This window comes from Salvelinus namaycush, chromosome 3, assembly GCF_016432855.1.
Source record: "Salvelinus namaycush isolate Seneca chromosome 3, SaNama_1.0, whole genome shotgun sequence".
Lineage (NCBI taxonomy): Eukaryota > Metazoa > Chordata > Actinopteri > Salmoniformes > Salmonidae > Salvelinus > Salvelinus namaycush.
In genome coordinates, this window is record NC_052309.1 from 28,151,296 (window position 1) to 28,172,824 (window position 21,529).

At 46.8% G+C, this 21,529-nt stretch overlaps 1 protein-coding gene across 2 annotated transcripts in view; it reads right to left on the bottom strand.

Moving 5' to 3' along the window:
• Window positions 1–18,556, bottom strand: part of LOC120044311 (Down syndrome cell adhesion molecule homolog) — a 120,915-nt gene extending 102,359 nt beyond the window's left edge. For both annotated transcript variants that reach the window (XM_038988926.1, XM_038988925.1), the window contains exons 1-2: window positions 18,244–18,556; window positions 7,836–7,985 (exon numbers count right to left, since the gene is read on the bottom strand). In XM_038988926.1, coding sequence (XP_038844854.1) covers window positions 7,836–7,941 — 106 coding nt within the window. In that variant the 5' untranslated portion in view covers window positions 7,942–7,985; window positions 18,244–18,556. The remainder of the gene's footprint in view (window positions 1–7,835; window positions 7,986–18,243) is intronic.
• Between the last annotated feature and the right edge of the window lie 2,973 nt (window positions 18,557–21,529).

Here is a 21,529-nt window from a genome sequence, read left to right on the forward strand (position 1 = left end):
CCTGTAGTCTATAGTTAAAGTAATATGAGAAATGATTCCTTCCAATTTAATTTTCTCTTCAGTCCTCAAAAAGGCAACATCAATACAGCTGAATTACTATTGACTTTTTCCCTCTACAAATGTTGATCTAATACTTAAAGGGATAGTTCACACAAATTAAAAAAACGCATTGGATTCCTTAACCTGTAAGCAGTCTATTTACAAGGTATGACAGAAATCCATGCTTTGGTTTTATTTCCCTGGCACTGTTTCCAAATTTTTTATTTATCCTTTATTTTATTTATTCTTTATTTTACCAGGTAAGTTGACTGAGAGCACATTCTCATTTGCAGCAACGACCTGGGGAATAGTTACAGGGGAGAGGAGGGGGATGAATGAGCCAATTGTAAACTGGGGTTTATTAGGTGACCGTGATGGTTTGAGGGCCAGATTGGGAATTTAGCCAGGATACCGGGGTTAACACCCCTACTCTTACGATAAGTGCCATGGGATCTTTAATGACCTCAGAGAGTCAGGACACCCGTTTAACGTCCCATCCGAAAGACGTCACCCTACACAGGGCAGTGTCCCCAATCACTGCCCTCGGGCATTGGGATATTTTTTTAGACCAGAGGAAAGAGTTAACGTTTTAGCATTTGTGGCACAAATCCCATTCAATTCATGGGACCGATATTATAATTTTTTGCTCATTATGTCCAAATAATCTGAAAGTATCTAAAATTGATTGTGACGCTTAACAAAGACACTTACAGACGATTTGAACATGATGCACGAAAAATGCAAATATCGGTCCCATGACTTGATTGGGATTTGTACCACAAATACTAAATGCTAAACTGGATTTGTGCCACAAATGCATTTGGAAACAGTGCCAGGGAAACTAAACCAAAGCTTGGATTTCTGTCATCCAGTGGTTCTTCCTATAAAAGTTTTGAGCTTATGTTGCGACCGTTTGTGGTAGATGGTGGCAGATTGTGGTAAATTGCGTCATTCTGGCAACAATGGCTGACAGTTATATAACATACCATAGAATTCTGTGGCACCACGCAAGCTGTGCTGCAGTATGCCGCAAGTTTTTTTAATGAAAAAAAATATAATTTTTAAAGGAAGAACCACTGTACCTTGTCCATAGACTGCTTACAGTGTAAGGAAAGCGATGCGTCATTTTGTAATTTGGATGTACTTTCGAATAGCTAGAAAAATTCTGAGTTTTACACCCATTTACATGCATGTATGACATCAAACTTTCAATGGTGATATCCACATTTGCTCCAACGCAATACAAAATGTTAAAATCAATGGTGTACAGAGAGTAATATTGATAGTAAATATTCTGTGATAAAATCATCGGCCCCATTTCAGAGAGGACTGTTTACAAACACCGACCATATACTCCCAGTCGATATTCACGTCACAGGGAATTCCCCTAGACCACGCTCACCTTGGTGGAAAACAATCCTTCTTCCCCATTGACCCCCATTGAAAAAGAGCCAACATTTTAGTTTATTTTGTATTATACAGAAATCAAAAACCATGTTGAAAAACTGCTGTGTTGTACAATGTATGTCAAACCAGGTCAAAAATCCCAATCTAAAGTTTGCAATGATCCCACGTAAGGAAATAGAGGCTGTGAGGAGAGACCTGTGGCTTCAGGCTATTCAGCGTGGGAGAGTGGTAAATTGTGGGACCAGGTGTCCAAGTACACGTAACGTAAGCTATGTGTGTAAAACATTTCATCACAGGTTAGATATTTAACTTGTTTAGTACAGCCACTCAAAAAGTATAGACTACCGATCGCTGTCCATGGTGCTGAAATTGCGGCATGTCTATGCGGCTGCCTGTCGAATTGATGATAGGCTTTCTGTGGTGCCACTGCCAGGGCATGTAATCTATAGGTTTGCTTTAGACAATGGAAACATTTTTATTGGTAAGCCTATTTGGTCATCATTTTCTCATGTTAATTAAGGATAACATTTCAAGAAGCTATATACGATGTAGCAATGCTGACATTTAGACTGCTGGCTGGTGGCAATAATGTAAATACTTGTTCCGTAATTAAAGTTGGAAAATCAAACAATGCTAATTGTAAAATTGCATACTAAAACCAACTATTAACGCCAAATAATACAGTCAGTCCACCCTGAAAATACTAGCTTATTAGGGATTGTTTCATTATGCAGTGTAGCCTACTATCTATAGCTAAATACAGTTTTAAGCTGCTACTATAAACTTTTTTTATTTTATTTTATTTTAATTTTACCCCCTTTTCTCCCCAATTTTCGTGGTATCCAATCGCTAGTAATTACTATCTTGTCTCATCGCTACAACTCCCGTACGGGCTCGGGAGAGACGAAGGTCGAAAGCCATGCGTCCTCCGAAGCACAACCCAACCAAGCCGCACTGCTTCTTAACACAGCGCGCCTCCAACCCGGAAGCCAGCCGCACCAATGTGTCGGAGGAAACACCATGCATCTGGCCCCCTTGGTTAGCGCGCATTGCGCACGGCCCGCCACAGAAGTCGCTGGAGCGCGATGAGACAAGGATATCCCTACCGGCCAAACCCTCCCTAACCCGGACGACGCTAGGCCAATTGTGCGTCGCCCCACGGACCTCCCGGTCGCGGCCGGCTGCGACAGAGCCTGGGCGCGAACCCAGAGACTCTGGTGGCGCAGCTAGCGCTGCGATGCAGTGCCCTAGACCACTGCGCCACCCGGGAGGCCCACTACTATAAACTTTTTAATAACAATTACACATCAAATAACCTAACAATTATCCTCAAGTATTCTCTCTCTGTGTCTCGTTTTCTCTTTGTTTCTCTAAGAAAAATGTTTATCTGTGTCTGCAAATGTCTCTCTCTTTTTTTCTACGTAGAGAGCTATAGAAGCCCGTAGGCCTAGGTTGTGGGCCCAACAGTTTTCTATACTAAGTATTGACAAGCCAGACAATCTTTCCTGAGACATGCGTTATACTGTATGTACATTGCGCTGCACACGATTTAAACTTAGTCTTGAATGATGCTTGCCAAGATATACCAGAGATAAGGGACTGTTGATATTGCAACCACACAACGCCAGTTCACCAGTATGAACGAAATTGCAAACCGATTCTTTTGAACTGTTGTCCACTAAAGATGATAATCCTTTATTGGCTGTCCAATATCCAGACGACCTGTCCCCAGAGCTTCCTATACAACTAATCTCTTTCCAGCAATTAAGGAGAATGAGAGGACCAATTAAAGATGTTGCAGAACTGATGTATTTGAAGCACTTGTCCATTCTGCCCAGTTTCCCTGATGTTGCTACGGCAATCAAGCTGTTCTTACCATCCCTGTAACCATCCCTGAGATCGTTTAAAAAAATAAACTCATAAAGAACTACCGAAGAAGCATTGGGCTGTTGGTCTTATATGTGCTTTTATACACCTGAGTAAGCTCCACTCATTGCACTGGCGGCGTCGTAGCCTTGACCACGGCACTTGTTCACGATACCTCCTTACTTTCAATTATTTATTTTTCAAGGCCTGAGTCAGTCACTTTCTTGAAGCCCAAGAAACAAACAATTAGCTTCCTAGTGCATATGGAAATTAAAAATATTTATGAATTACTTTTTGGAGGGTTACTGTAAAATGATTTTAAAAACAAAAAAATAGACATCGATGACAGGCACATGGGCCCAAGAGCTCGTGGGCACCCCTGCCTTGCGGGGTCTGCAGGGGTGTCCGGTATTCCAGTGCTAGTGCAATTATAAAAGCAGCACAATGAGGGAAGAACAACAATATTACGTTTTTCTAAGTACCAAGAATGTTCTGGAGCAGGCAATGTTGAAATCATCTTCAGACAGACAGACAGACAGACAGACAGACAGACAGACAGACAGACAGACAGACAGACAGACAGACAGACAGACAGACAGACAGTAGCAGCGCCACTTCTGAGAATCTATTGATAATAACGAGAGGAGAGCAGCCAGGGAAAGATCAAAACCAGGCCGTAGAAACTTAAAAAGACAGATCAAAGATGAATGCGTATCCTATCAATACACAGTCATCAGCATGGGCAAGACAACAGACCTGCCTGCCTGCCTGCCTGCCTGCCTGCCTGCCTGCCTGTCTGTCTGTCTGTCTGTCTGTCTGTCTGTCTGTCTGTCTGTCTGTCTGTCTGTCTGTCTGTCTGTCTGTGAGAGAGAGAGAGAGAGAGAGAGAGAGAGAGAGAGAAAGAGAGAGAGAGAGAGAGAGAGAGAGAGAGAGAGAGAGAGAGAGAGAGAGAGAGAGAGAGAGAGAGAGAACAGAAAACACACCAGCCCATGAACACATGATGATGGTGGCCTGGCTTTTGATAAAACAATTGATATTTATTTCACAGCGACCACCAGCCCGGAGACACACATGACTGACTGGCTGGCCACTAAACAACTTGAAAATGGCTGGAAAATGGCAGTGAAACATGAGCGATAAACTGTGAAATACACCAGATAGATAGGCAACAGTGTTGAACTTCCAACCAGAAGAACAAATCAGGGAAGCTTGGATGAATATCAATAAGACAGGAATAAGAACAATATGAATATTATGTTGTTGCTGAACACCATTATATCACATAGTGTGTATTCTGAAAGAGAACAGCTCTTTTGGGTAGCTGATTCAACAATCAATGTTACACGTTCAGGCATAACACATACAGTCAATAACCCGTATATACTGATGGTATGAGGATGGTACAAAGTCAATGGTGGTACAAATGACTTCCCATGTCATAACGTACCTTATCACTTTGCTCCTAAATACAACGACAGGGAGTGACCATGGCGTGTTTGTGTGTCTCTGTGTGTGTGTGTGTGTGTGTGTGTGAATGGGGGGGTGGGTAGGTGGAGCAGAAAAGTGCAATGTGATGTGATGGCCGATAGCCCTGGTTTGTGGCTCGTGTGTGGAATGAGAAGGAGTGTGTAGAGCGTGTGCGTGTGTGCCTCTCTGCAGTGCTGGGGGCCGGCCCCACTCGTGCTGAATGCAGAGCAGGCCAGATCAGGCCATGGCAAATCACTACAAGGCCCTCCTCAGTGACTGCAGCACAGCACAGCACAGCCAAGCCCTCAGTCTGCACCTGGGGAATGGAGAACACTGCTTGGGCTGTCTCTCTGAGTCAACAGAAACAGAATCAGCAACCCAACCCCAACATGACACAAACAAACCTAATATGAACACTCTTTTTGCTATTGATGGAGAATAAGTATTTGGGTTTGTTTCATCAATAGAATCTCAATTAATAGAATATCAATTAAATGTTTATTACTGCATGCAACAAAAATTGTTTTTTTGATTTTGTCAGAGGCTGTCAATGCAACAAGCATACTTTCTTTCAACATGAGAAACTATTTTGAGGTTTTGGTTAAATACAACCATTAGTGTCATCAGCATAGTAGCTATAGGATGCGCTTGCTACTATTGGGCATATTTCATAATATCCCTTGTCTTAAGTCTTATTCACAAACAGTGAAGGGAAGTCGACTGAATCCATGAGGTGGATTCATAAAATGGTTCCCGGAAGAACACAATCCATAAGACAGTTGCAGATGCAAGGTACTTAAAACCCTTCACCATTGGAATGAAAACATTTCAGAGCTTTGAACGCAGAACAATACATGACTGGATTCATCCTGATTTATGCTGTAGCAGCCTGCCACGTGGCAGAGCAGCGGAAAAATACATGTGTGGGTGTCATTGCTTCATCCCCAGCCATATCTTCACCCATATCTTAGTGACAATCAGCTGCTTATCAGAGGAGGAGAGCATGTAGCTATAGACACAAATTAATGGGATATTTTTTCCTTCACATTTTTTTTTCTCCTTCAAATCATTGCTGTAATTCCTGCCACTCGATCATCACTTTACCAGTGTTTCTTTCCATCTAAAATGATGTTACCATATTGTTTTGAACCATGTAATGCCAAATGTTCAGTGTAATGATACATCAATTACATTCACCAGCGGTCACCAACGCTGAGCCTGGAGAGCTATATGGTGTGCAGGTTGTTGTTCCAGCCCTGCGTTAACCATCTGGTTTAACAAGTCAAGGTCCTGAAGAGCAGTACTGTTGTGTACTGTAAGACAGTGCTGGGCTGCAACAAAAGCCTGCACGCCTAGTAGCTAACCATTTCCAGGGTTTACCTATGACCACTGACATAGACAATGCACTTACTGCAATGCAACTTCTAGTGACTGTCTTCTTGATTGCGTGTATTTTTCACGGTCATATTAGACCGTCATTCCACGCATGCAGACACTGGAGCTCTTTGAGTGGTGCGTTGTTAGGTTCTGCACAGCAACCCATCCTAAAGTAGGCTTAACCCCAGTGAGACTTACAGAGGGATTGTTAGATGGGGCCTGCTGCCTGCTTCATGGTACACCTCTCCAACAGAAATACTACCATCCATAATTCATACTACCAGAGACAGAACAACTTTATTTTGTGAAGTTTTTCGAGTCTAAGTGTTGATATTTTCTTCTATTTTTTTACTCATTAAACATTTAAAAGGTGGGCTTTGGCGGCACCTAGAAAACAAGAGTAGGGCTTGGTCATCTGCCTAGAACCACCAGTCAACATGGATACCACGCACGCACGCACGCAGACACACACACGCACGCAGACACACACACACACGCACACATGGACACGCACACACATTCTTTCACAAACACAGACTATTTAAGTTGCACTTGATATGCGTGAGCCATGAAGAATGGGGAGAATGGACTGTGGCTGCATGTGTTGAGAAATGAATAAAGACTATTTGCTGCTGGATTCATAGACTTCCGTCATCTATTATTTAGCATGGAGAAGAGCACTGGATTGGTGGCGGCTACATCTTTCTGACAGCGTGTACATTTTTATTTTAACAACACAAAGTAAACATTTTGTTTTGATAGTGAAGTTCACATAGGACAGCAAGGAAAAATACCCATTTAGACTTGCATAAGAAAATGATTGCATTGCGTCCTTACAGTACATAAATCGAATGGATCATATGACAAGTCTTAGAATACAGTCAAGTATTAAGTCTAGGAAGAAAAAAAATACTTGACATTATGAAACGTATGTATTCCATAAACCATAACCGCATATCCCTTCAGCTCCAAAACGTCCTCGCGGCAAATCCATTTATGGACGATTAAGAGATTGATATAGCTTTCAACATGGTTGCTTTCGCCTCAGCGGACAAATTGTGAAAGATCAACAAAAAAGAAACCGCTGCATTTGCCCTCCGTCCAAAAGTCAAAACGACATTAGCTTTGTCTATTGAGTTTGTTAAATGCCCCACATAAAGTGCATTTGCCCCCGGGGTCTAGGAAACAATCGAGTAGACGAGCGTCCCATTTAAGCAATTTGAATGATCAAACCGTGCAAAGCGTACCATGCAATGGCCCCCATCACCAGAGAACTAGGTCAATATCACTGAGGTTAAGTGACACCACAGGGCTGCCATGCCCTCCTCCTTGCTCTCGTGGAAGACTCTCGTCCAGCCAGGTCAGCAGGGAAATAGGGCCAGTCTGTCATGAGGTCAGACAGACGTGGACACAAGACAACGCAACAGGCTGGTTGCATGGCTGGAACAGGGACAAGGGGCATGGGCACTAGTCTACTAGTCTAGCCTGACCTCACAAGGCCTTGCAGACAGGGCATAGCACATGCACATATTCCTGGGATCAAAACGCTATCTCAAACCTATGACCTTCCTTTCTTGCAGTGTGATACTCATTTACCAGACTGTTTTTTTTTGTTGTTGTTTTTTTTACATACATTTCTCTGTATACATTAATGTAGCGATTAGAGAGCAGAGACTTACTCTGGATGTTGATTGACACTGTGTCTTTTTCCCAGGACACAACAGTGATGTAGGCCTCCACCGAGGCTGGGATAATGCACTTGAACACCGCCACATTGCCTCTCATGGCTTTCTGGTCCTCCACGCGGACCGTGTAGGGCTCTCGTAGAACTGAAAGAGATGGGGGGATACAGACAAATGTTCTTGTTGAAAAACATAAGAAATTACACAAGAAATGACACTGATGAATGAATTGACTTTTATTTTCCTGTTTTGGCAAAATATTTGGTAAGTCTATATATTTTGTTCCTTTGCTTAAAACCTGTTCGGGATAGGGGGCAGCATTTTCACTTTTGCATGAAATGCGTGCCCAGAGTAAACTGCCTGCTACTCTATTCCCAGATGCTAATATATGCATATTATTAGTAGTATTGGACACAAAACACTCTGAAGTTTCTAAAACGGTTTGAATGATGTCTGTGAGTATAACAAAACTCATATGGCAGGCGAAAACCTGAGAAAAATCCAACCAGGAAGTGGGAAATCTGAGGTTTGTAGTTTTTCAAAGCTTGGCCTACCGAATACACAGTGTCTATGGGTTTAAGTTGCACTTCCTAAGGCTTCCACTAGATGTCAACCGTCTTTAGAAACTTGTTTCAGGCTTCTGCTATAAAGGAGGGGGGAATGGGAGCTGAATGAGTCATGGGTCTGGCAGAGCGTCTCATGCTCGTGACTCGCGCTTCCGACAGAGTTAGCTCTCGTTCCAATGCTTTGCTGCAGACAATGGACTTCTCCGGTTGGAACATTATTGATGATTTATGTTAAAAACATCCTAAAGATTGATTCCATACATCGTTTGATATGTTTCTACGACCTGTAACGGAACTTTTCGAGATTTTGTCTGGACGCAGTGCTCATGAAGATGGATTACTGGGCTGAACACGCTAACAACTAGTGGCTATTTGGACATAAATGATGGACTTTATGGAACAAATCAGTAATTTATTGTCGAACTGGGATTCCTGGGAGTGCATTCTGATGAAGATCATCAAAGGGAAGTGAATATTTATCATGTTATTTCTAACTTCTGTTGACTCCAACATGGTGACTATTTCTTTGGCTGGATTGGGCTCTGAGCGCCCTACTCAGATTATGCTTTTTCCGTAAAGTTTTTTTGAAATCTGACACAGCGGTTGCATTAAAAAAGATAGAAGTCTATCTTTAATTCTGTGAATAACACTTGTATCTTTTATCAATGTTTATTATGAGGATTTCTGGGATTTCTGTGGCTATCTGCAAAAACACCGGATGTTTTGGAATCTAAACATTACTGCACGTAACGCGCCAATGTAAACTGAGATTTTTGGATATAAATATGCACATTATCGAACAAAACATACATGTATTGTGTAACATGATGTCCTATGAGTGTCATCTGATGAAGATCATCAAAGGTTAGTGATTAATTTTATCTATATTTCTGCTTTTTGTGACTCCTATCTTTGGCTGGAAAAATGGCTGTGTGTTTTTTTGACTCTGAACTAACATAATCATATGTTGTGCTTTCGCTGTAAAGCCTTTTTGAAATCGGACATGATGGGTAGATTAAGAAGATGTTTATCTTTCATTTGCTGTATTGGACTTGTTAATGTGTGAAAGTTACATATTTCCCAAATGTAACGGCAGTCTAAGTCGTCCTCCTCCTCAGACGAGGAGAGGCGAAAAGGATCAGAGGACCAATACGCAGCGTGGTAATTTTCAATAATGAATTTAATCAACACAAAACAATACACTATACAAAATAACAAAAGAACATACCGTCACAGTCCTAGCTGGTGCAGAACACAAACACAGAGACAGGAAATAACCACCCACAATCCCCAACACAAAACAAGCCACCTATATATGATTCTCAATCAGGGACAACGATTGACAGCTGTCTCTGATTGAGAACCATATTAGGCTGAACACAGAAACAGACGAACTAGACACACAACATAGAATACCCACCCCAACTCACGCCCTGACCAACTAAACACATACAAAACAACAGAAAACAGGTCAGGAACGTGACAGAACCCCCCCCCCAAGGTGCGAACTCCGGGTGCACCCCTAAAACTCAAGGGGAGGGTCTGGGTGGGCATCTGTCCGCGGTGGCGGCTCCGGCGGTGGACGAGGACACCACTCCACCACTGTCTTTGTCCCCCTCCTTAGCGTCCTCTGAGTGGCGACCCTCGCCCCCGACCATGGTCCAGGAACCTTCACCAAGGCCCCTCCTAAATAGAGGAGACAACTCAGGACCGAGAGGTAGCTCAGGACAGAGAGGTAGCTCAGGACAGAGAGGTAGCTCTGGACTCATGGCAGCTCCGGACTGAGTGGCAGCTCCGGACTGAGTGGCAGCTCCGGACTGAGTGGCAGCTCCGGACTGGGTGGCAGCTCATGACTGTAGGGCAGCTCATGACTGGAGGGCAGCTCATGACTGGAGGGCAGCTCATGACTGGAGGGCAGCTCATGACTGGAGGGCAGCTCATGACTGTAGGGCAGCTCATGACTGTAGGGCAGCTCTGGCAGCTCCTGACTGGCTGGCGGCTCTGGCAGCTCCTGACTGGCTGGCGGCTCTGGCAGCTCCTGACTGGCTGGCGGCTCTGGCAGCTCCTGACTGGCTGGCGGCTCTGGCAGCTCCTGACTGGCTGGCGGCTTTGGCAGCTCCTGACTCCTGACGGCTCTAATGGCTCGGGACAGACGGGCGGCTCTAATGGCTCGTGGCAGACGGATGGCTCAGATGGCGCTGGGCAGACAGATGGCTCAGATGGCGCTGGGCAGACGGATGGCTCAGACGGCGCTGGACAGACGGATGGCTCAGACGGCGCTGGGCAGACGGATGGCTCAGACGGCGCTGGGCAGACGGATGGCTCAGACGGCGCTGGGCAGACGGATGGCTCAGACGGCGCTGGGCAGACAGGCAGCTCAGACGGTGCTGGGCAGACGAGCAGTGCAGGCAGATCAGACGGTGCTGGGCAGACGAGCAGTGCAGGCAGCTCAGACGGCGCTGGGCAGACTGTCACGTTCTTTCAAAATCGAACCCAGAAGCAGACCAGGACAAGGAGCGTAGGAAGAAGGTGAGTATTTATTTACAAGTGAATGTGAATGGGTAGATATATCCAGGTGGCGTAGCGGGCAGCGGTGGTGAGTTGATGGGAGTAAATAGGTGAATCCAATGGGGTAGCGGAATCCTCCGTCTACCAGGCGGGAATGGGGTAAATGATCCGGGTGAGTAACTGAAGACAAAACAAACGGAGGTAAGTTTAAGGCAAGCAATACGTAAAAAACAACAAAACAAATTCTATCCAACTTGAGGCTGATACTATGGCACAACATACTGTTCATGGCTAACGATCCGGCAGGGAATGGATGTCAGGTCCGGGCTTATGAAGAGGAGAGATGATGATCAGGACCAGGTGTGCAGATAGCTGATGGGATACAGGTGCGGGTAATCAGAACTCCCAACTGGCTACATTGCCCGGCAACCAGACAGGGTGCGTTCCAGGACGCCGGAAAAAACACTCCAGGACAGAACACAGGCAAAAAACCGACTCAGGAAACGGGATTCGTGACAGTACCCCCCCTCCGACGAACGCCACCGGGCGGACTACCCGGAGCGCCAGGGTGGAGGCGGTAAAAGTCACGAAGCAGGTCATCGTCAAGTATCTGACGCCGAGGAATCCAACTCCTCTCCTCAGGACCATATCCTTCCCAATCCACTAAATACTGGTACCCTCGACCCCGCCGTCTGGAGTCCATGATGCGGCGCACCGTGTAGACAGGACCACCTCCGATCATCCGAGGAGGAGGAGGACGAGGAGGAGGAGGCAACAGAGGACTGAGGTGAACCGGCTTGAGGCAGGAGACATGAAAGGTGGGATGTACTCTAAGTGTTGCAGGCAACTTGAGTCGAACCACAACAGGATTAATGATTCTCTCCACTACAAACGGACCAATGAACTTCGGTGACAATTTCCTCGACTCAGTCCGTAGAGGAAGATCCCGTGTAGCCAACCAAACCTTATCTCCGACCGTATAAGCGGGGGCAGGAATACGGCGACGATTCGCCTGGATCTGATACCGGTCAGAAACTCTAAGGAGAGCCTTCCTGGCCCGATGCCAGGTTCGGTGGCAACGACGAATGTGGGTCTGGACAGAGGGAACCGAGAGATCCCTTTCCTGAGAAGGAAACAAGGGAGGTTGGTAACCGTACAGGCACTGGAAGGGAGACATCCCAGTAGCAGATGAAGGGAGAGTATTATGGGCATACTCGACCCAGGGTAATTGAGAGGACCAAGAGGTGGGATCAGAGGAAACAAGACAGCGCAGCGTGGACTCCATCTTCTGGTTGGCTCTCTCCGCCTGACCATTAGATTGGGGGTGAAATCCAGAAGTGAGACTGACTGTAGCTCCAATGGCCAAACAGAAGGATCTCCAGACAGCAGAGGTAAACTGAGGACCACGGTCAGAAACAATGTCACAGGGCAACCCGTGGACCCTGAAAACCTCCCTAACCAGGATCTCGGACGTCTCAGTGGCAGAAGGCAGCTTGGAGAGGGGGACAAAGTGAGCAAACTTGCTGAATCTGTCCACAATGGTCAGAATAACCGTGTTACCAACAGAAGAGGGCAACCCCGTGACAAAGTCCAGGGCCAGATGCGACCAAGGTCGCCGGGGAATAGGTAGAGGGTGAAGAAGCCCAGAGCTGGGCCGATTGGTACTCTTATTCTGCGCACAAACAGGACAAGCGGCAACAAACCTCCGGGTATCCTCTCCCATAGCAGGCCACCAAAATCGTCTGCGCAGTAGCGCCATAGTCCGAGCAACGCCAGGGTGACAAGCTATCTTGCTGGCGTGGGACCACTGAAGGACAGCAGAACGGACCGACTCAGGCACGAACAACCGACCGGGTGGACCGTTACCGGGCCCGGGCTGCGTCCGAAGGGCCGCCATCACATCCTCCTCAATCCTCCATGTAACGGCCCCCACGACAACATTCTGGGGAAGAATCGTCTCAGTCTTGGCCCCACTCTCCTCCGTCTTAGAGAACATCCGGGACAGGGCGTCTGCCTTCCCGTTCTTCGACCCAGGTCGGAACGTCAGGGAAAAATTGAAGCGTCCAAAAAACAAAGCCCACCTGGCCTGACGGGAGTTGAGACGTTTAGCCGATTGCACGTAAGCCAGATTCTTGTGGTCAGTCCAGACCACAAACGGTTGCTCCGCTCCCTCTAACCAGTGACGCCACTCCTCCAAGGCAAGCTTCACAGCGAGAAGCTCCCGGTTACCCACATCGTAGTTTCTTTCAGCTGGAGAAAGACGACAAGAGTAGAAGGCGCAGGGATGGAGTTTACCGTCAGTGGAGCTACGCTGGGACAGGATGACGCCCACCCCCACATCAGACGCGTCCACCTCAACAACAAACTGACGGGAAGTGTCAGGTTGAGAGAGAATCGGGGCGTTGGTGAATCGGCTCTTCAAGTCCAGAAATGCTCGGTCTGCCTCAGGAGTCCAACAGAAATTTCTGGTGCAAGACGTCAGGGCAGTTAAAGGGGCGGCCACCCGGCTGTAATCACGGATAAACCTCCGATAGAAGTTCGCAAACCCCAGGAATCTCTGGAGCTGCAATCTCGTACCGGGCTGGACCCAATCCCGAACCGCCCGAACCTTCTCTTGGTCCATCTTGATCTCTCCCCTGGAGATGATGTACCCGAGGAAGGACGTCGTGTGGGCGTGAAAATCACACTTCTCAGCCTTGACGAACAGACGGTTCTCCAATAACCGCTGCAGGACCTGCTTGACATGCTGAACGTGGCTAGAAAGCTCCTTCGAGAAGATGAGGATATCATCCAGGTAAACGAACACAAAAATACCAATCATATCTCTCAGAACGTCATTCACCATACTTTGGAACACAGCAGGAGCGTTGGTCAGTCCAAACGGCATCACCTGGTACTCAAAATGTCCCATCGGAGTATTGAACCCAGTCAACCACTCGTCCCCCTCTTTGATCCGAACCAAATGATAAGCATTACGTAAATCAAGCTTCGTAAAAACCGTAGCACCCTGTAAGGAATCGAAAGCCGAGCTCATCAAGGGCAGGGGATACTTGTTCTTGACCGTAATATCATTCAAACCCCGATAATCAATACACGGTCGAAGAGAGCCATCCTTCTTGCTCACAAAAAAAAATCCTGCTCCCAGAGGTGATGACGAGGGCCGAATGAGACCTGCAGCTAGAGACTCCTTGATGTAGGTCTCCAAGGCCTCACGTTCAGGTCGAGAGATACTGTATAACCGTCCCTTGGGAAAGGCAGCTCCAGGAAACAGATTAATCGCACAGTCATAAGGTCGGTGGGGAGGAAGGGACAGAGCCTTCTGTTTACTGAATACTTCACCCAACTCGTGATATGTTTCTGGAACCAGGGACAAATCAGGAGGAGCAGAGTCACTGACCTGACTGGAAACAGCAGGAGAACAGGCAGTCCTAAGGCAGTTAGCATGACACTCAATGCTCCAACTAGTTACCTTACCCGTCACCCAATCAAACGAGGGATTGTGTTCCTTCAGCCAGGGGTAACCAAGAACCAGAGGAACATGGGGCGAGGACAGAATGAAGAAGGAGATAAACTCTGAATGATTCCCCGACACCAACATCTTAACCGGTTCAGTCCTCATAGTGATCCGTGCCAGACTACTGCCGTTCAGAGTGGTTGCTTCAATGGCTTCCGGCAATTGCTCCTTGGAAAGCCCCAGCTGTTCCACCAAGTCGGCATCAATAAAGCTGCCATCGGCACCTGAATCGATAAAAGCGTTCATCTCTAAGCTCTGATCCTTATTCATAAGGGTCGCAGGAAAACGGGGTCTGACAGGATCTTTGAGAGGTTGAAACTGGCTCGCTAACATTCCTCCCGAAACTAGCGAGCCGGGCAGTTTAACGGGCGCTGTGGACAAGCGGAGATGTAATGTCCCGAGCTACCACAGTAGAAACAGCTGTTGGTCTCACGTCTACGTTGGCGCTCCTCCTTAGTTAGCCCGTGTCGCCCCACTTGCATTGGTTCAGAATCTGGTGGCAAGACCCCTCCACTAATCCCGTGTGGGGAATAACGATCAATACGTTCTGGTTCACTTCCTGAACCGAATGGTACCCGAGTTGCTGATTGATTGGATGGACCCCACTGCTTCTCCCTCCTTCTCTCTCGGACTCTATTATCTACCCGAATAGATAAAGTGACCAAGCTGTCTAGGTCACTAGGCTCTGGATAGGATATCAGCTCGTCCTTGAGTTGCTCCGACAACCCCTTGTAAAAAGCCGCTTGTAGTGACTCCTCATTCCAACCACTCTCCACAGCCAATGTCCTGAACTCGATCATAAAGTCTGCCACACTGCGAGCTCCTTGGCGAAGAGTGAACAAACGTTTAGCTGCGTCCTTACCTCGGACTGGATGGTCAAAAAGCTTTCTCATCTCTCCCGTGAACTCCTGATATGAAGCCATGCAGGTCCCCTGTCGTTCCCAAACGGCTGAAGCCCATTCCAGAGCTCTTCCACGCAGCAGTTCAATAACAAAGGCTATCCTAGCCTTGTCAGTGGCGTAAGAATGGGGCTGCAGATCAAACACTAACCCACACTGCATAAGAAACGAACGGCATCTTCCCAAATCCCCTTCATATTTATCAGGCGTCGGTACCTTGGGTTCACGGAAGGAAACCGCTCCAGACACGGCAGGTGAGATGGGTGAAACAGGTGGTGAATGAATCGCCGGCAAACTGAGCTGATCCTGGATTTGTGTCAAGCTAGCAGATAAGTTCTGGATTGAACCCGCTATCTCCTGTAGCGCCGTCTTGTGTTGTCCCAATGTCTTCCCCTGCTGGGTAATGGCATGGCAAACGGAGTCCAGGTCCGCTGGGTTCATCCTTGGCCGGATCGTTCTGTCACGTTCTTTCAAAATCGAACCCAGAAGCAGACCAGGACAAGGAGCGTAGGAAGAAGGTGAGTATTTATTTACAAGTGAATGTGAATGGGTAGATATATCCAGGTGGCGTAGCGGGCAGCGGTGGTGAGTTGATGGGAGTAAATAGGTGAATCCAATGGGGTAGCGGAATCCTCCGTCGACCAGGCGGGAATGGGGTAAATGATCCGGGTGAGTAACTGAAGACAAAACAAACGGAGGTAAGTTTAAGGCAAGCAATACGTAAAAAACAACAAAACAAATTCTATCCAACTTGAGGCTGATACTATGGCACAACATACTGTTCATGGCTAACGATCCGGCAGGGAATGGATGTCAGGTCCGGGCTTATGAAGAGGAGAGATGATGATCAGGACCAGGTGTGCAGATAGCTGATGGGATACAGGTGCGGGTAATCAGAACTCCCAACTGGCTACATTGCCCGGCAACCAGACAGGGTGCGTTCCAGGACGCCGGAAAAAACACTCCAGGACAGAACACAGGCAAAAAACCGACTCAGGAAACGGGATTCGTGACACAGACGAGCAGTGCAGGCAGCTCAGACGGTGCTGGGCAGACGAGCAGTGCAGGCAGCTCAGACGGCGCTGGGCAGACGAGCAGTGCAGGCAGCTCAGACGGCGCTGGGCAGACGAGCAGTGCAGGCAGCTCAGACGGCGCTGGGCAGACGAGCAGTACAGGCGGCGTTGGGCAGACGGCCGACTCTGACCTGCTGAGGCGCACAGTAGGCCTGGTGCGTGGTGCCGGAACTGGTGGTACCGGACTGGAGACACGCACCTCAAGGCTAGTGCAGGGAGCAGGAACAGGGCACACTGGACTCTCGATGCGCACTATAGGCCTGGTGCGTGGTACCGGAACTGGAGGTACCGGGCTGAGGGCACGCACCACAGGGAGAGTGCGTGGAGGAGGACCAGGGCTCTGGAGACGCACTGGAAGCCTGGTGCGTGGTGTAGGCACTGGTGGTACTGGGCTGGGGCGGGAAGGTAGCGCCGGATATACCGGACCGTGCAGGCGTACTGGCTCCCTTGAGCACTGAGCCTGCCCAACCTTACCTGGTTGCATGCTCCCCGTAGCCCGTCCAGTGCGGGGAGGTGGAATAACCCGCACTGGGCTGTGTTGGCGAACCGGGGACACCATGCGTAAGGCTGGTGCCATGTACACCGGCCCGAGGAGACGTACTGGAGGCCAGATATGTAGAGCCGGCTTCATGGCACTTGGCTCAATGCTCACTCTAGCCCGCCCAGTGCGGGGAGGTGGAATAATCCGCACCGGGCTATGCACCCGTACAGGAGACACCGTGCGCTCTTCCGCATAACACGGTGTCTGCCCGTACTCCTGCTCTCCACGGTAAGCATGGGAAGTGGGCGCAGGTTTCCTACCTGCCCTCGCCACACTACCCTTTAGGCCCCCCCCCAAGAAATTTTTGGGGTTTCTTCACGGGCTTCCAGCCCCGCTTCCGTGCTGCCTCCTCAGACCACCGCTCCTGGGCTTTAGCTGCCTCCATCTCTTCCCGAGAGCGGCGATATTCTCCAACCTTAGCCCAGGGTCCTTCTCCGTTAAATATTTGCTCCCATGACCATTCCTCCTGGTACCGCTGCTGCTGTCGCTGCTGCCCGTTGCCACGCTGCTTGATCCTTGTTTGGTGGGTGGTTCTGTCACGATCGTCTTCTTGATAGACAGTGGACCAAGGCGCAGCGTGTGGAAAATACATCTTCTTTTATTGAGAAGAGAGAGAAAACACAAAACGAACACTATACACAAAACAACAAAACACCGTGAAGCTAAATAACGTAAGTGCACAGACAAGCAACAAACGTTCAACATAGACAATTACCCACCCCAACTCACGCCCTGACCAACTAAACACATACAAAACAACAGAAAACAGGTCAGGAACGTGACACCAAAAATATTTTTGAATTTCCCGCGCTGCCTTTTCAGCGGAATGTTGTGGAGGGGTTCCGCTAGCGGAACGCCTGCACTAGAAAGGTTAATTCGCTGCTTTGCTCACACTCTCAACCCAATGTGATGTCTGTGGTTCACGTTGTACATTTCCAGCTGAAAGGTTTCGCTTGTGGTCACTAGTCACCCAAGCAATATATCCCCACTTAGTGACCAACAAGCTTCTGGTCAACTTCTTCACAGCCATACTGTCTGCAGCCCTAACTCCCACCTCTGTAATCAACAGTTCATTTCCAGAACCACACTGACCACTAACCACTACATGGTCCAGGGCACAAGACTAAATCGAACAGTATTATATTGTATCTTTATGGTCTATGGTCAATTCAGTTTCTTCAGGTCATCTCTTAAACTGACTGAACTGAAATGGAATCAGCCCCACCCTTGGCATTGCCCCTATACTATAAATAAACAACCCTACTGTAAAGTATAGGCATAAACCAACTAGATAGACAACTCACCAGCCTTAATATGGACATCTTGGCTCCTGATTTTCCCTGAGGGGTTCTCCGCTGTGCAATAGTAGGTGTTGTCATGGATGAGGTTGCTGAAGCTGGAGGGGTTGAAGTGGAAGATCTGGAGGGTGCCATTTGGGTGCACATGGCGGATCCCGGGGACATCGTAGATCTCCTCTCCGGTGGCCAGGTACCAGCGCAGCGAGGCGGGGGGCACGCTCGCGGCGGGACAGGGCACCGAGGTCCCTGTGGTGCTGGCAAACACTACCTCTTGCACAGATGCATTGACAAAATATAAGCTGGAACGTAAATCTTCACTGAAAACTGCAAGGCAAACAGAGGAGAGGAGAGGGGGGAATGTTAGTCATTGATAGTGTTTAGGTTATCTTCTCAACCAATGTTCAGCCTTCAGCCACCTTTGAGTTTTACCACTATATCCCTGATCCTAATCAATTTGTAGAAAAAATACTGAGCCCATTTATGTTTTTAGGGATGATTTTTTCATCCCTATTTGAAGGGTATTTTTTATGAGGGTTGTTTTACAGTGTAACATTCTGAGTTTTAGAAAAAAAACTGAAACCAAAAAAGAACAATCAATGAATGGCTTGAAGGATCCAGAAGAACCAGTCTCCATCTTAACAATGGTGGCCATTGTGCTATTTTTCTAAACTAAAACCTCTGAAAGCCTAGTCAGCAGAGCTTTTAAATCAAGTTTGTGTATTGGAATAGACAGAGCTCCACTATGCATTTATCTTTTAGGTTTCTTATGTTGTACTACACTTTGGGTCTGTGGTGCTATAATAGTTTTGTGCTCTGACCAATCTTTTAGGAGCTTCACACTTAGAAAAAAGGGTTTTCCTATGGGCTGTCCCCATAGGAGAACCCTTTCAAGAACCCTTTTATGGGGACAGCCGAAGAACCCTTTTGGAACCCTTTTTCTAAGAGTGTAGTGTGGTGTGCTGCATAGACAGGCACTGAGGCTTCTGGGAAATCAGAGATACTAGGCAAGCACCATGTAACCGAGCATGCCTTTTTGTCAACATAGGCTTTGGGATGAGTACATGAACAATCTGCTTCTTATATGGCCGTTGTTTTGTTAAATGGATTATTATTTTACAGTTGAAGTCGGAAGTTTACATACACTTAGGTTGAAGTCATTAAAACTCATTTTTCAACCACTCCACAAATTTCTTGTTAACAAACTATAGTTTTGGCGAGTCGGTTAGGACATCTAAAAAGTCATTTTTACAACAATTGTTAACAGACAGATTATTTCACTTATAATTCACTGTATCACAATTCCAGTGGGTCAGAGGTTCACATACACTAAGTTGACTGTGCCTTTAAACAGCTTGGAAAATTCCAGAACATTATGTCATGGCTTTAGACGCTTCTGATAGGCTAATTTACAGCGTTTGAGTCAATTGGAGGTGTACCTGTGGATATATTTCAAGGCCTATCTTCACACTCAGTGCCTCTTTGCTTGACATCATGGGAAAATCAAAAGATATCAGCCAAGACCTCAGAAAAAAAATTGTAGACCTCCACAAGTCTGGTTCATCCTTGGGAGCAATTTCCAAACGCCTGAAGGTACCACGTTCATCTGTACAAACAATAGTACACAAGTATATACACCATGGGACCACGCAGCCGTCATACTGCTCAGGAAGGAGAAGCATTCTGTCTCCTAGAGATTAACGTACTTTGGTGCGAAAAGTGCAAATCAATCCCAGAAGAACAGAAGATGCTGGAGGAAACAGGTAAAAAACGTATCAATATCCACAGTAAAATGAGTCCTATCTCGACATAACCTGAAAGGCCGCTCAGCAAGGAAGAAGCCACTGCTCCAAAACCACCATAAAAAAGCCAGACTACGGTTTGCAACTGCACATGGGGACAAAGATCGTGCTTTTTGGAGAAATGTCCTCTGGTCTGATGAAACAAAAATAGAACTGTTTGGCCATAATGACCATCATTATGTTTGGAGGAAAAAGGGGGAGGCTTGCAAGCCGAAGAACACCATCCCAACCGTGAAGCACGGGGGTGGCAGCATCATGTTGTGGGGATGCTTTGCTGCAGGAGGGACTGGTGCACTTCACAAAATAGATGGCATCATGAGGGAGGGAATGTTTATGGATATATTGAAGCAACATCTCAAGACATCAGTCAGGAAGTTAAAGCTTGGTCGCAAATGGGTCTTCCGAATGGACAATGATCCCAACGATACTTCCAAAGTTGTGGCAAAATGGCTTAAGGACAACAAAGTTAAGGTATTGGAGTGGCCATCACAAAGCCCTGACCTCAATCCCATATAAAATGTGTGGGCAGAACTGAAAAAGCATGTGTGAGCAAGGAGGCCTACAAACCTGACTCAGTTACACCAGCTCTGTTAGGAGGAATGGGCCAAAATTCACCCAACTTATTGTGGGAAGCTCGTGGAAGGCTCCCCGAAACGTTTGACCCAAGTTAAACAATTTAAAGGCAATGCTACCAAATACTAATTGAGTGTATGTAAACTTCTCACCCACTGGGAATGTGATGAAAGACATAAAAGCAAAATAAATCATTCTCTCTACTATTATTCTGACATTTCACATTCTTAAAATAAAGTGGTGATCCTAACTGACCTAAGACAGGGAATATTTACTCGGATTACATGTCAGGAATTGTGAAAAACTGAGTTTAAATGTATTTGGCTAAGGTGTATGTAAACTTTCGACTTAAACTGTATATGAAACAAACTGTTGAGAACAATACCAAACTCGTATTTTTTTCTTAAAAGCGAATAGATTGGATTTGTTGTTGTACATTTGTCATCTCATCACAGTTTGTAGTGACTTAATTAGATATACAGTAATTTTCCAGACTTCCCACAACCTGCCTGTGACTTGTGGCCTAAAGCTGCTACTGTTGTCACTGTGATCCTACACTCCCTGGCATGTCACTACCCAGACTGAGTCACTCCCTGCCCTGTCTCCACCCAGCCTGCCTGCCTGTGATGGCTGCCAAACCCCCTCCCCTGGGAACAAACATTTTATCACTTCCATAAATTCCTAACAAGAGCTCGAAACTCCACCAACCGCTTCCACCTAATGAGGTATAACATATAGCCTACAAACACTTGCACATGCATGTTGGTTGTGCAGATATCTCTGAGTCCCACAATCACACTGGCATGATTTAAAAAATATATATATTTTACATTTTTTTATTTCACCTTTATTTAACCATGTAGGCCAGTTGAGAACAAGTTCTCATTTACAACTGCGACCTGGCCAAGATAAAGCAAAGC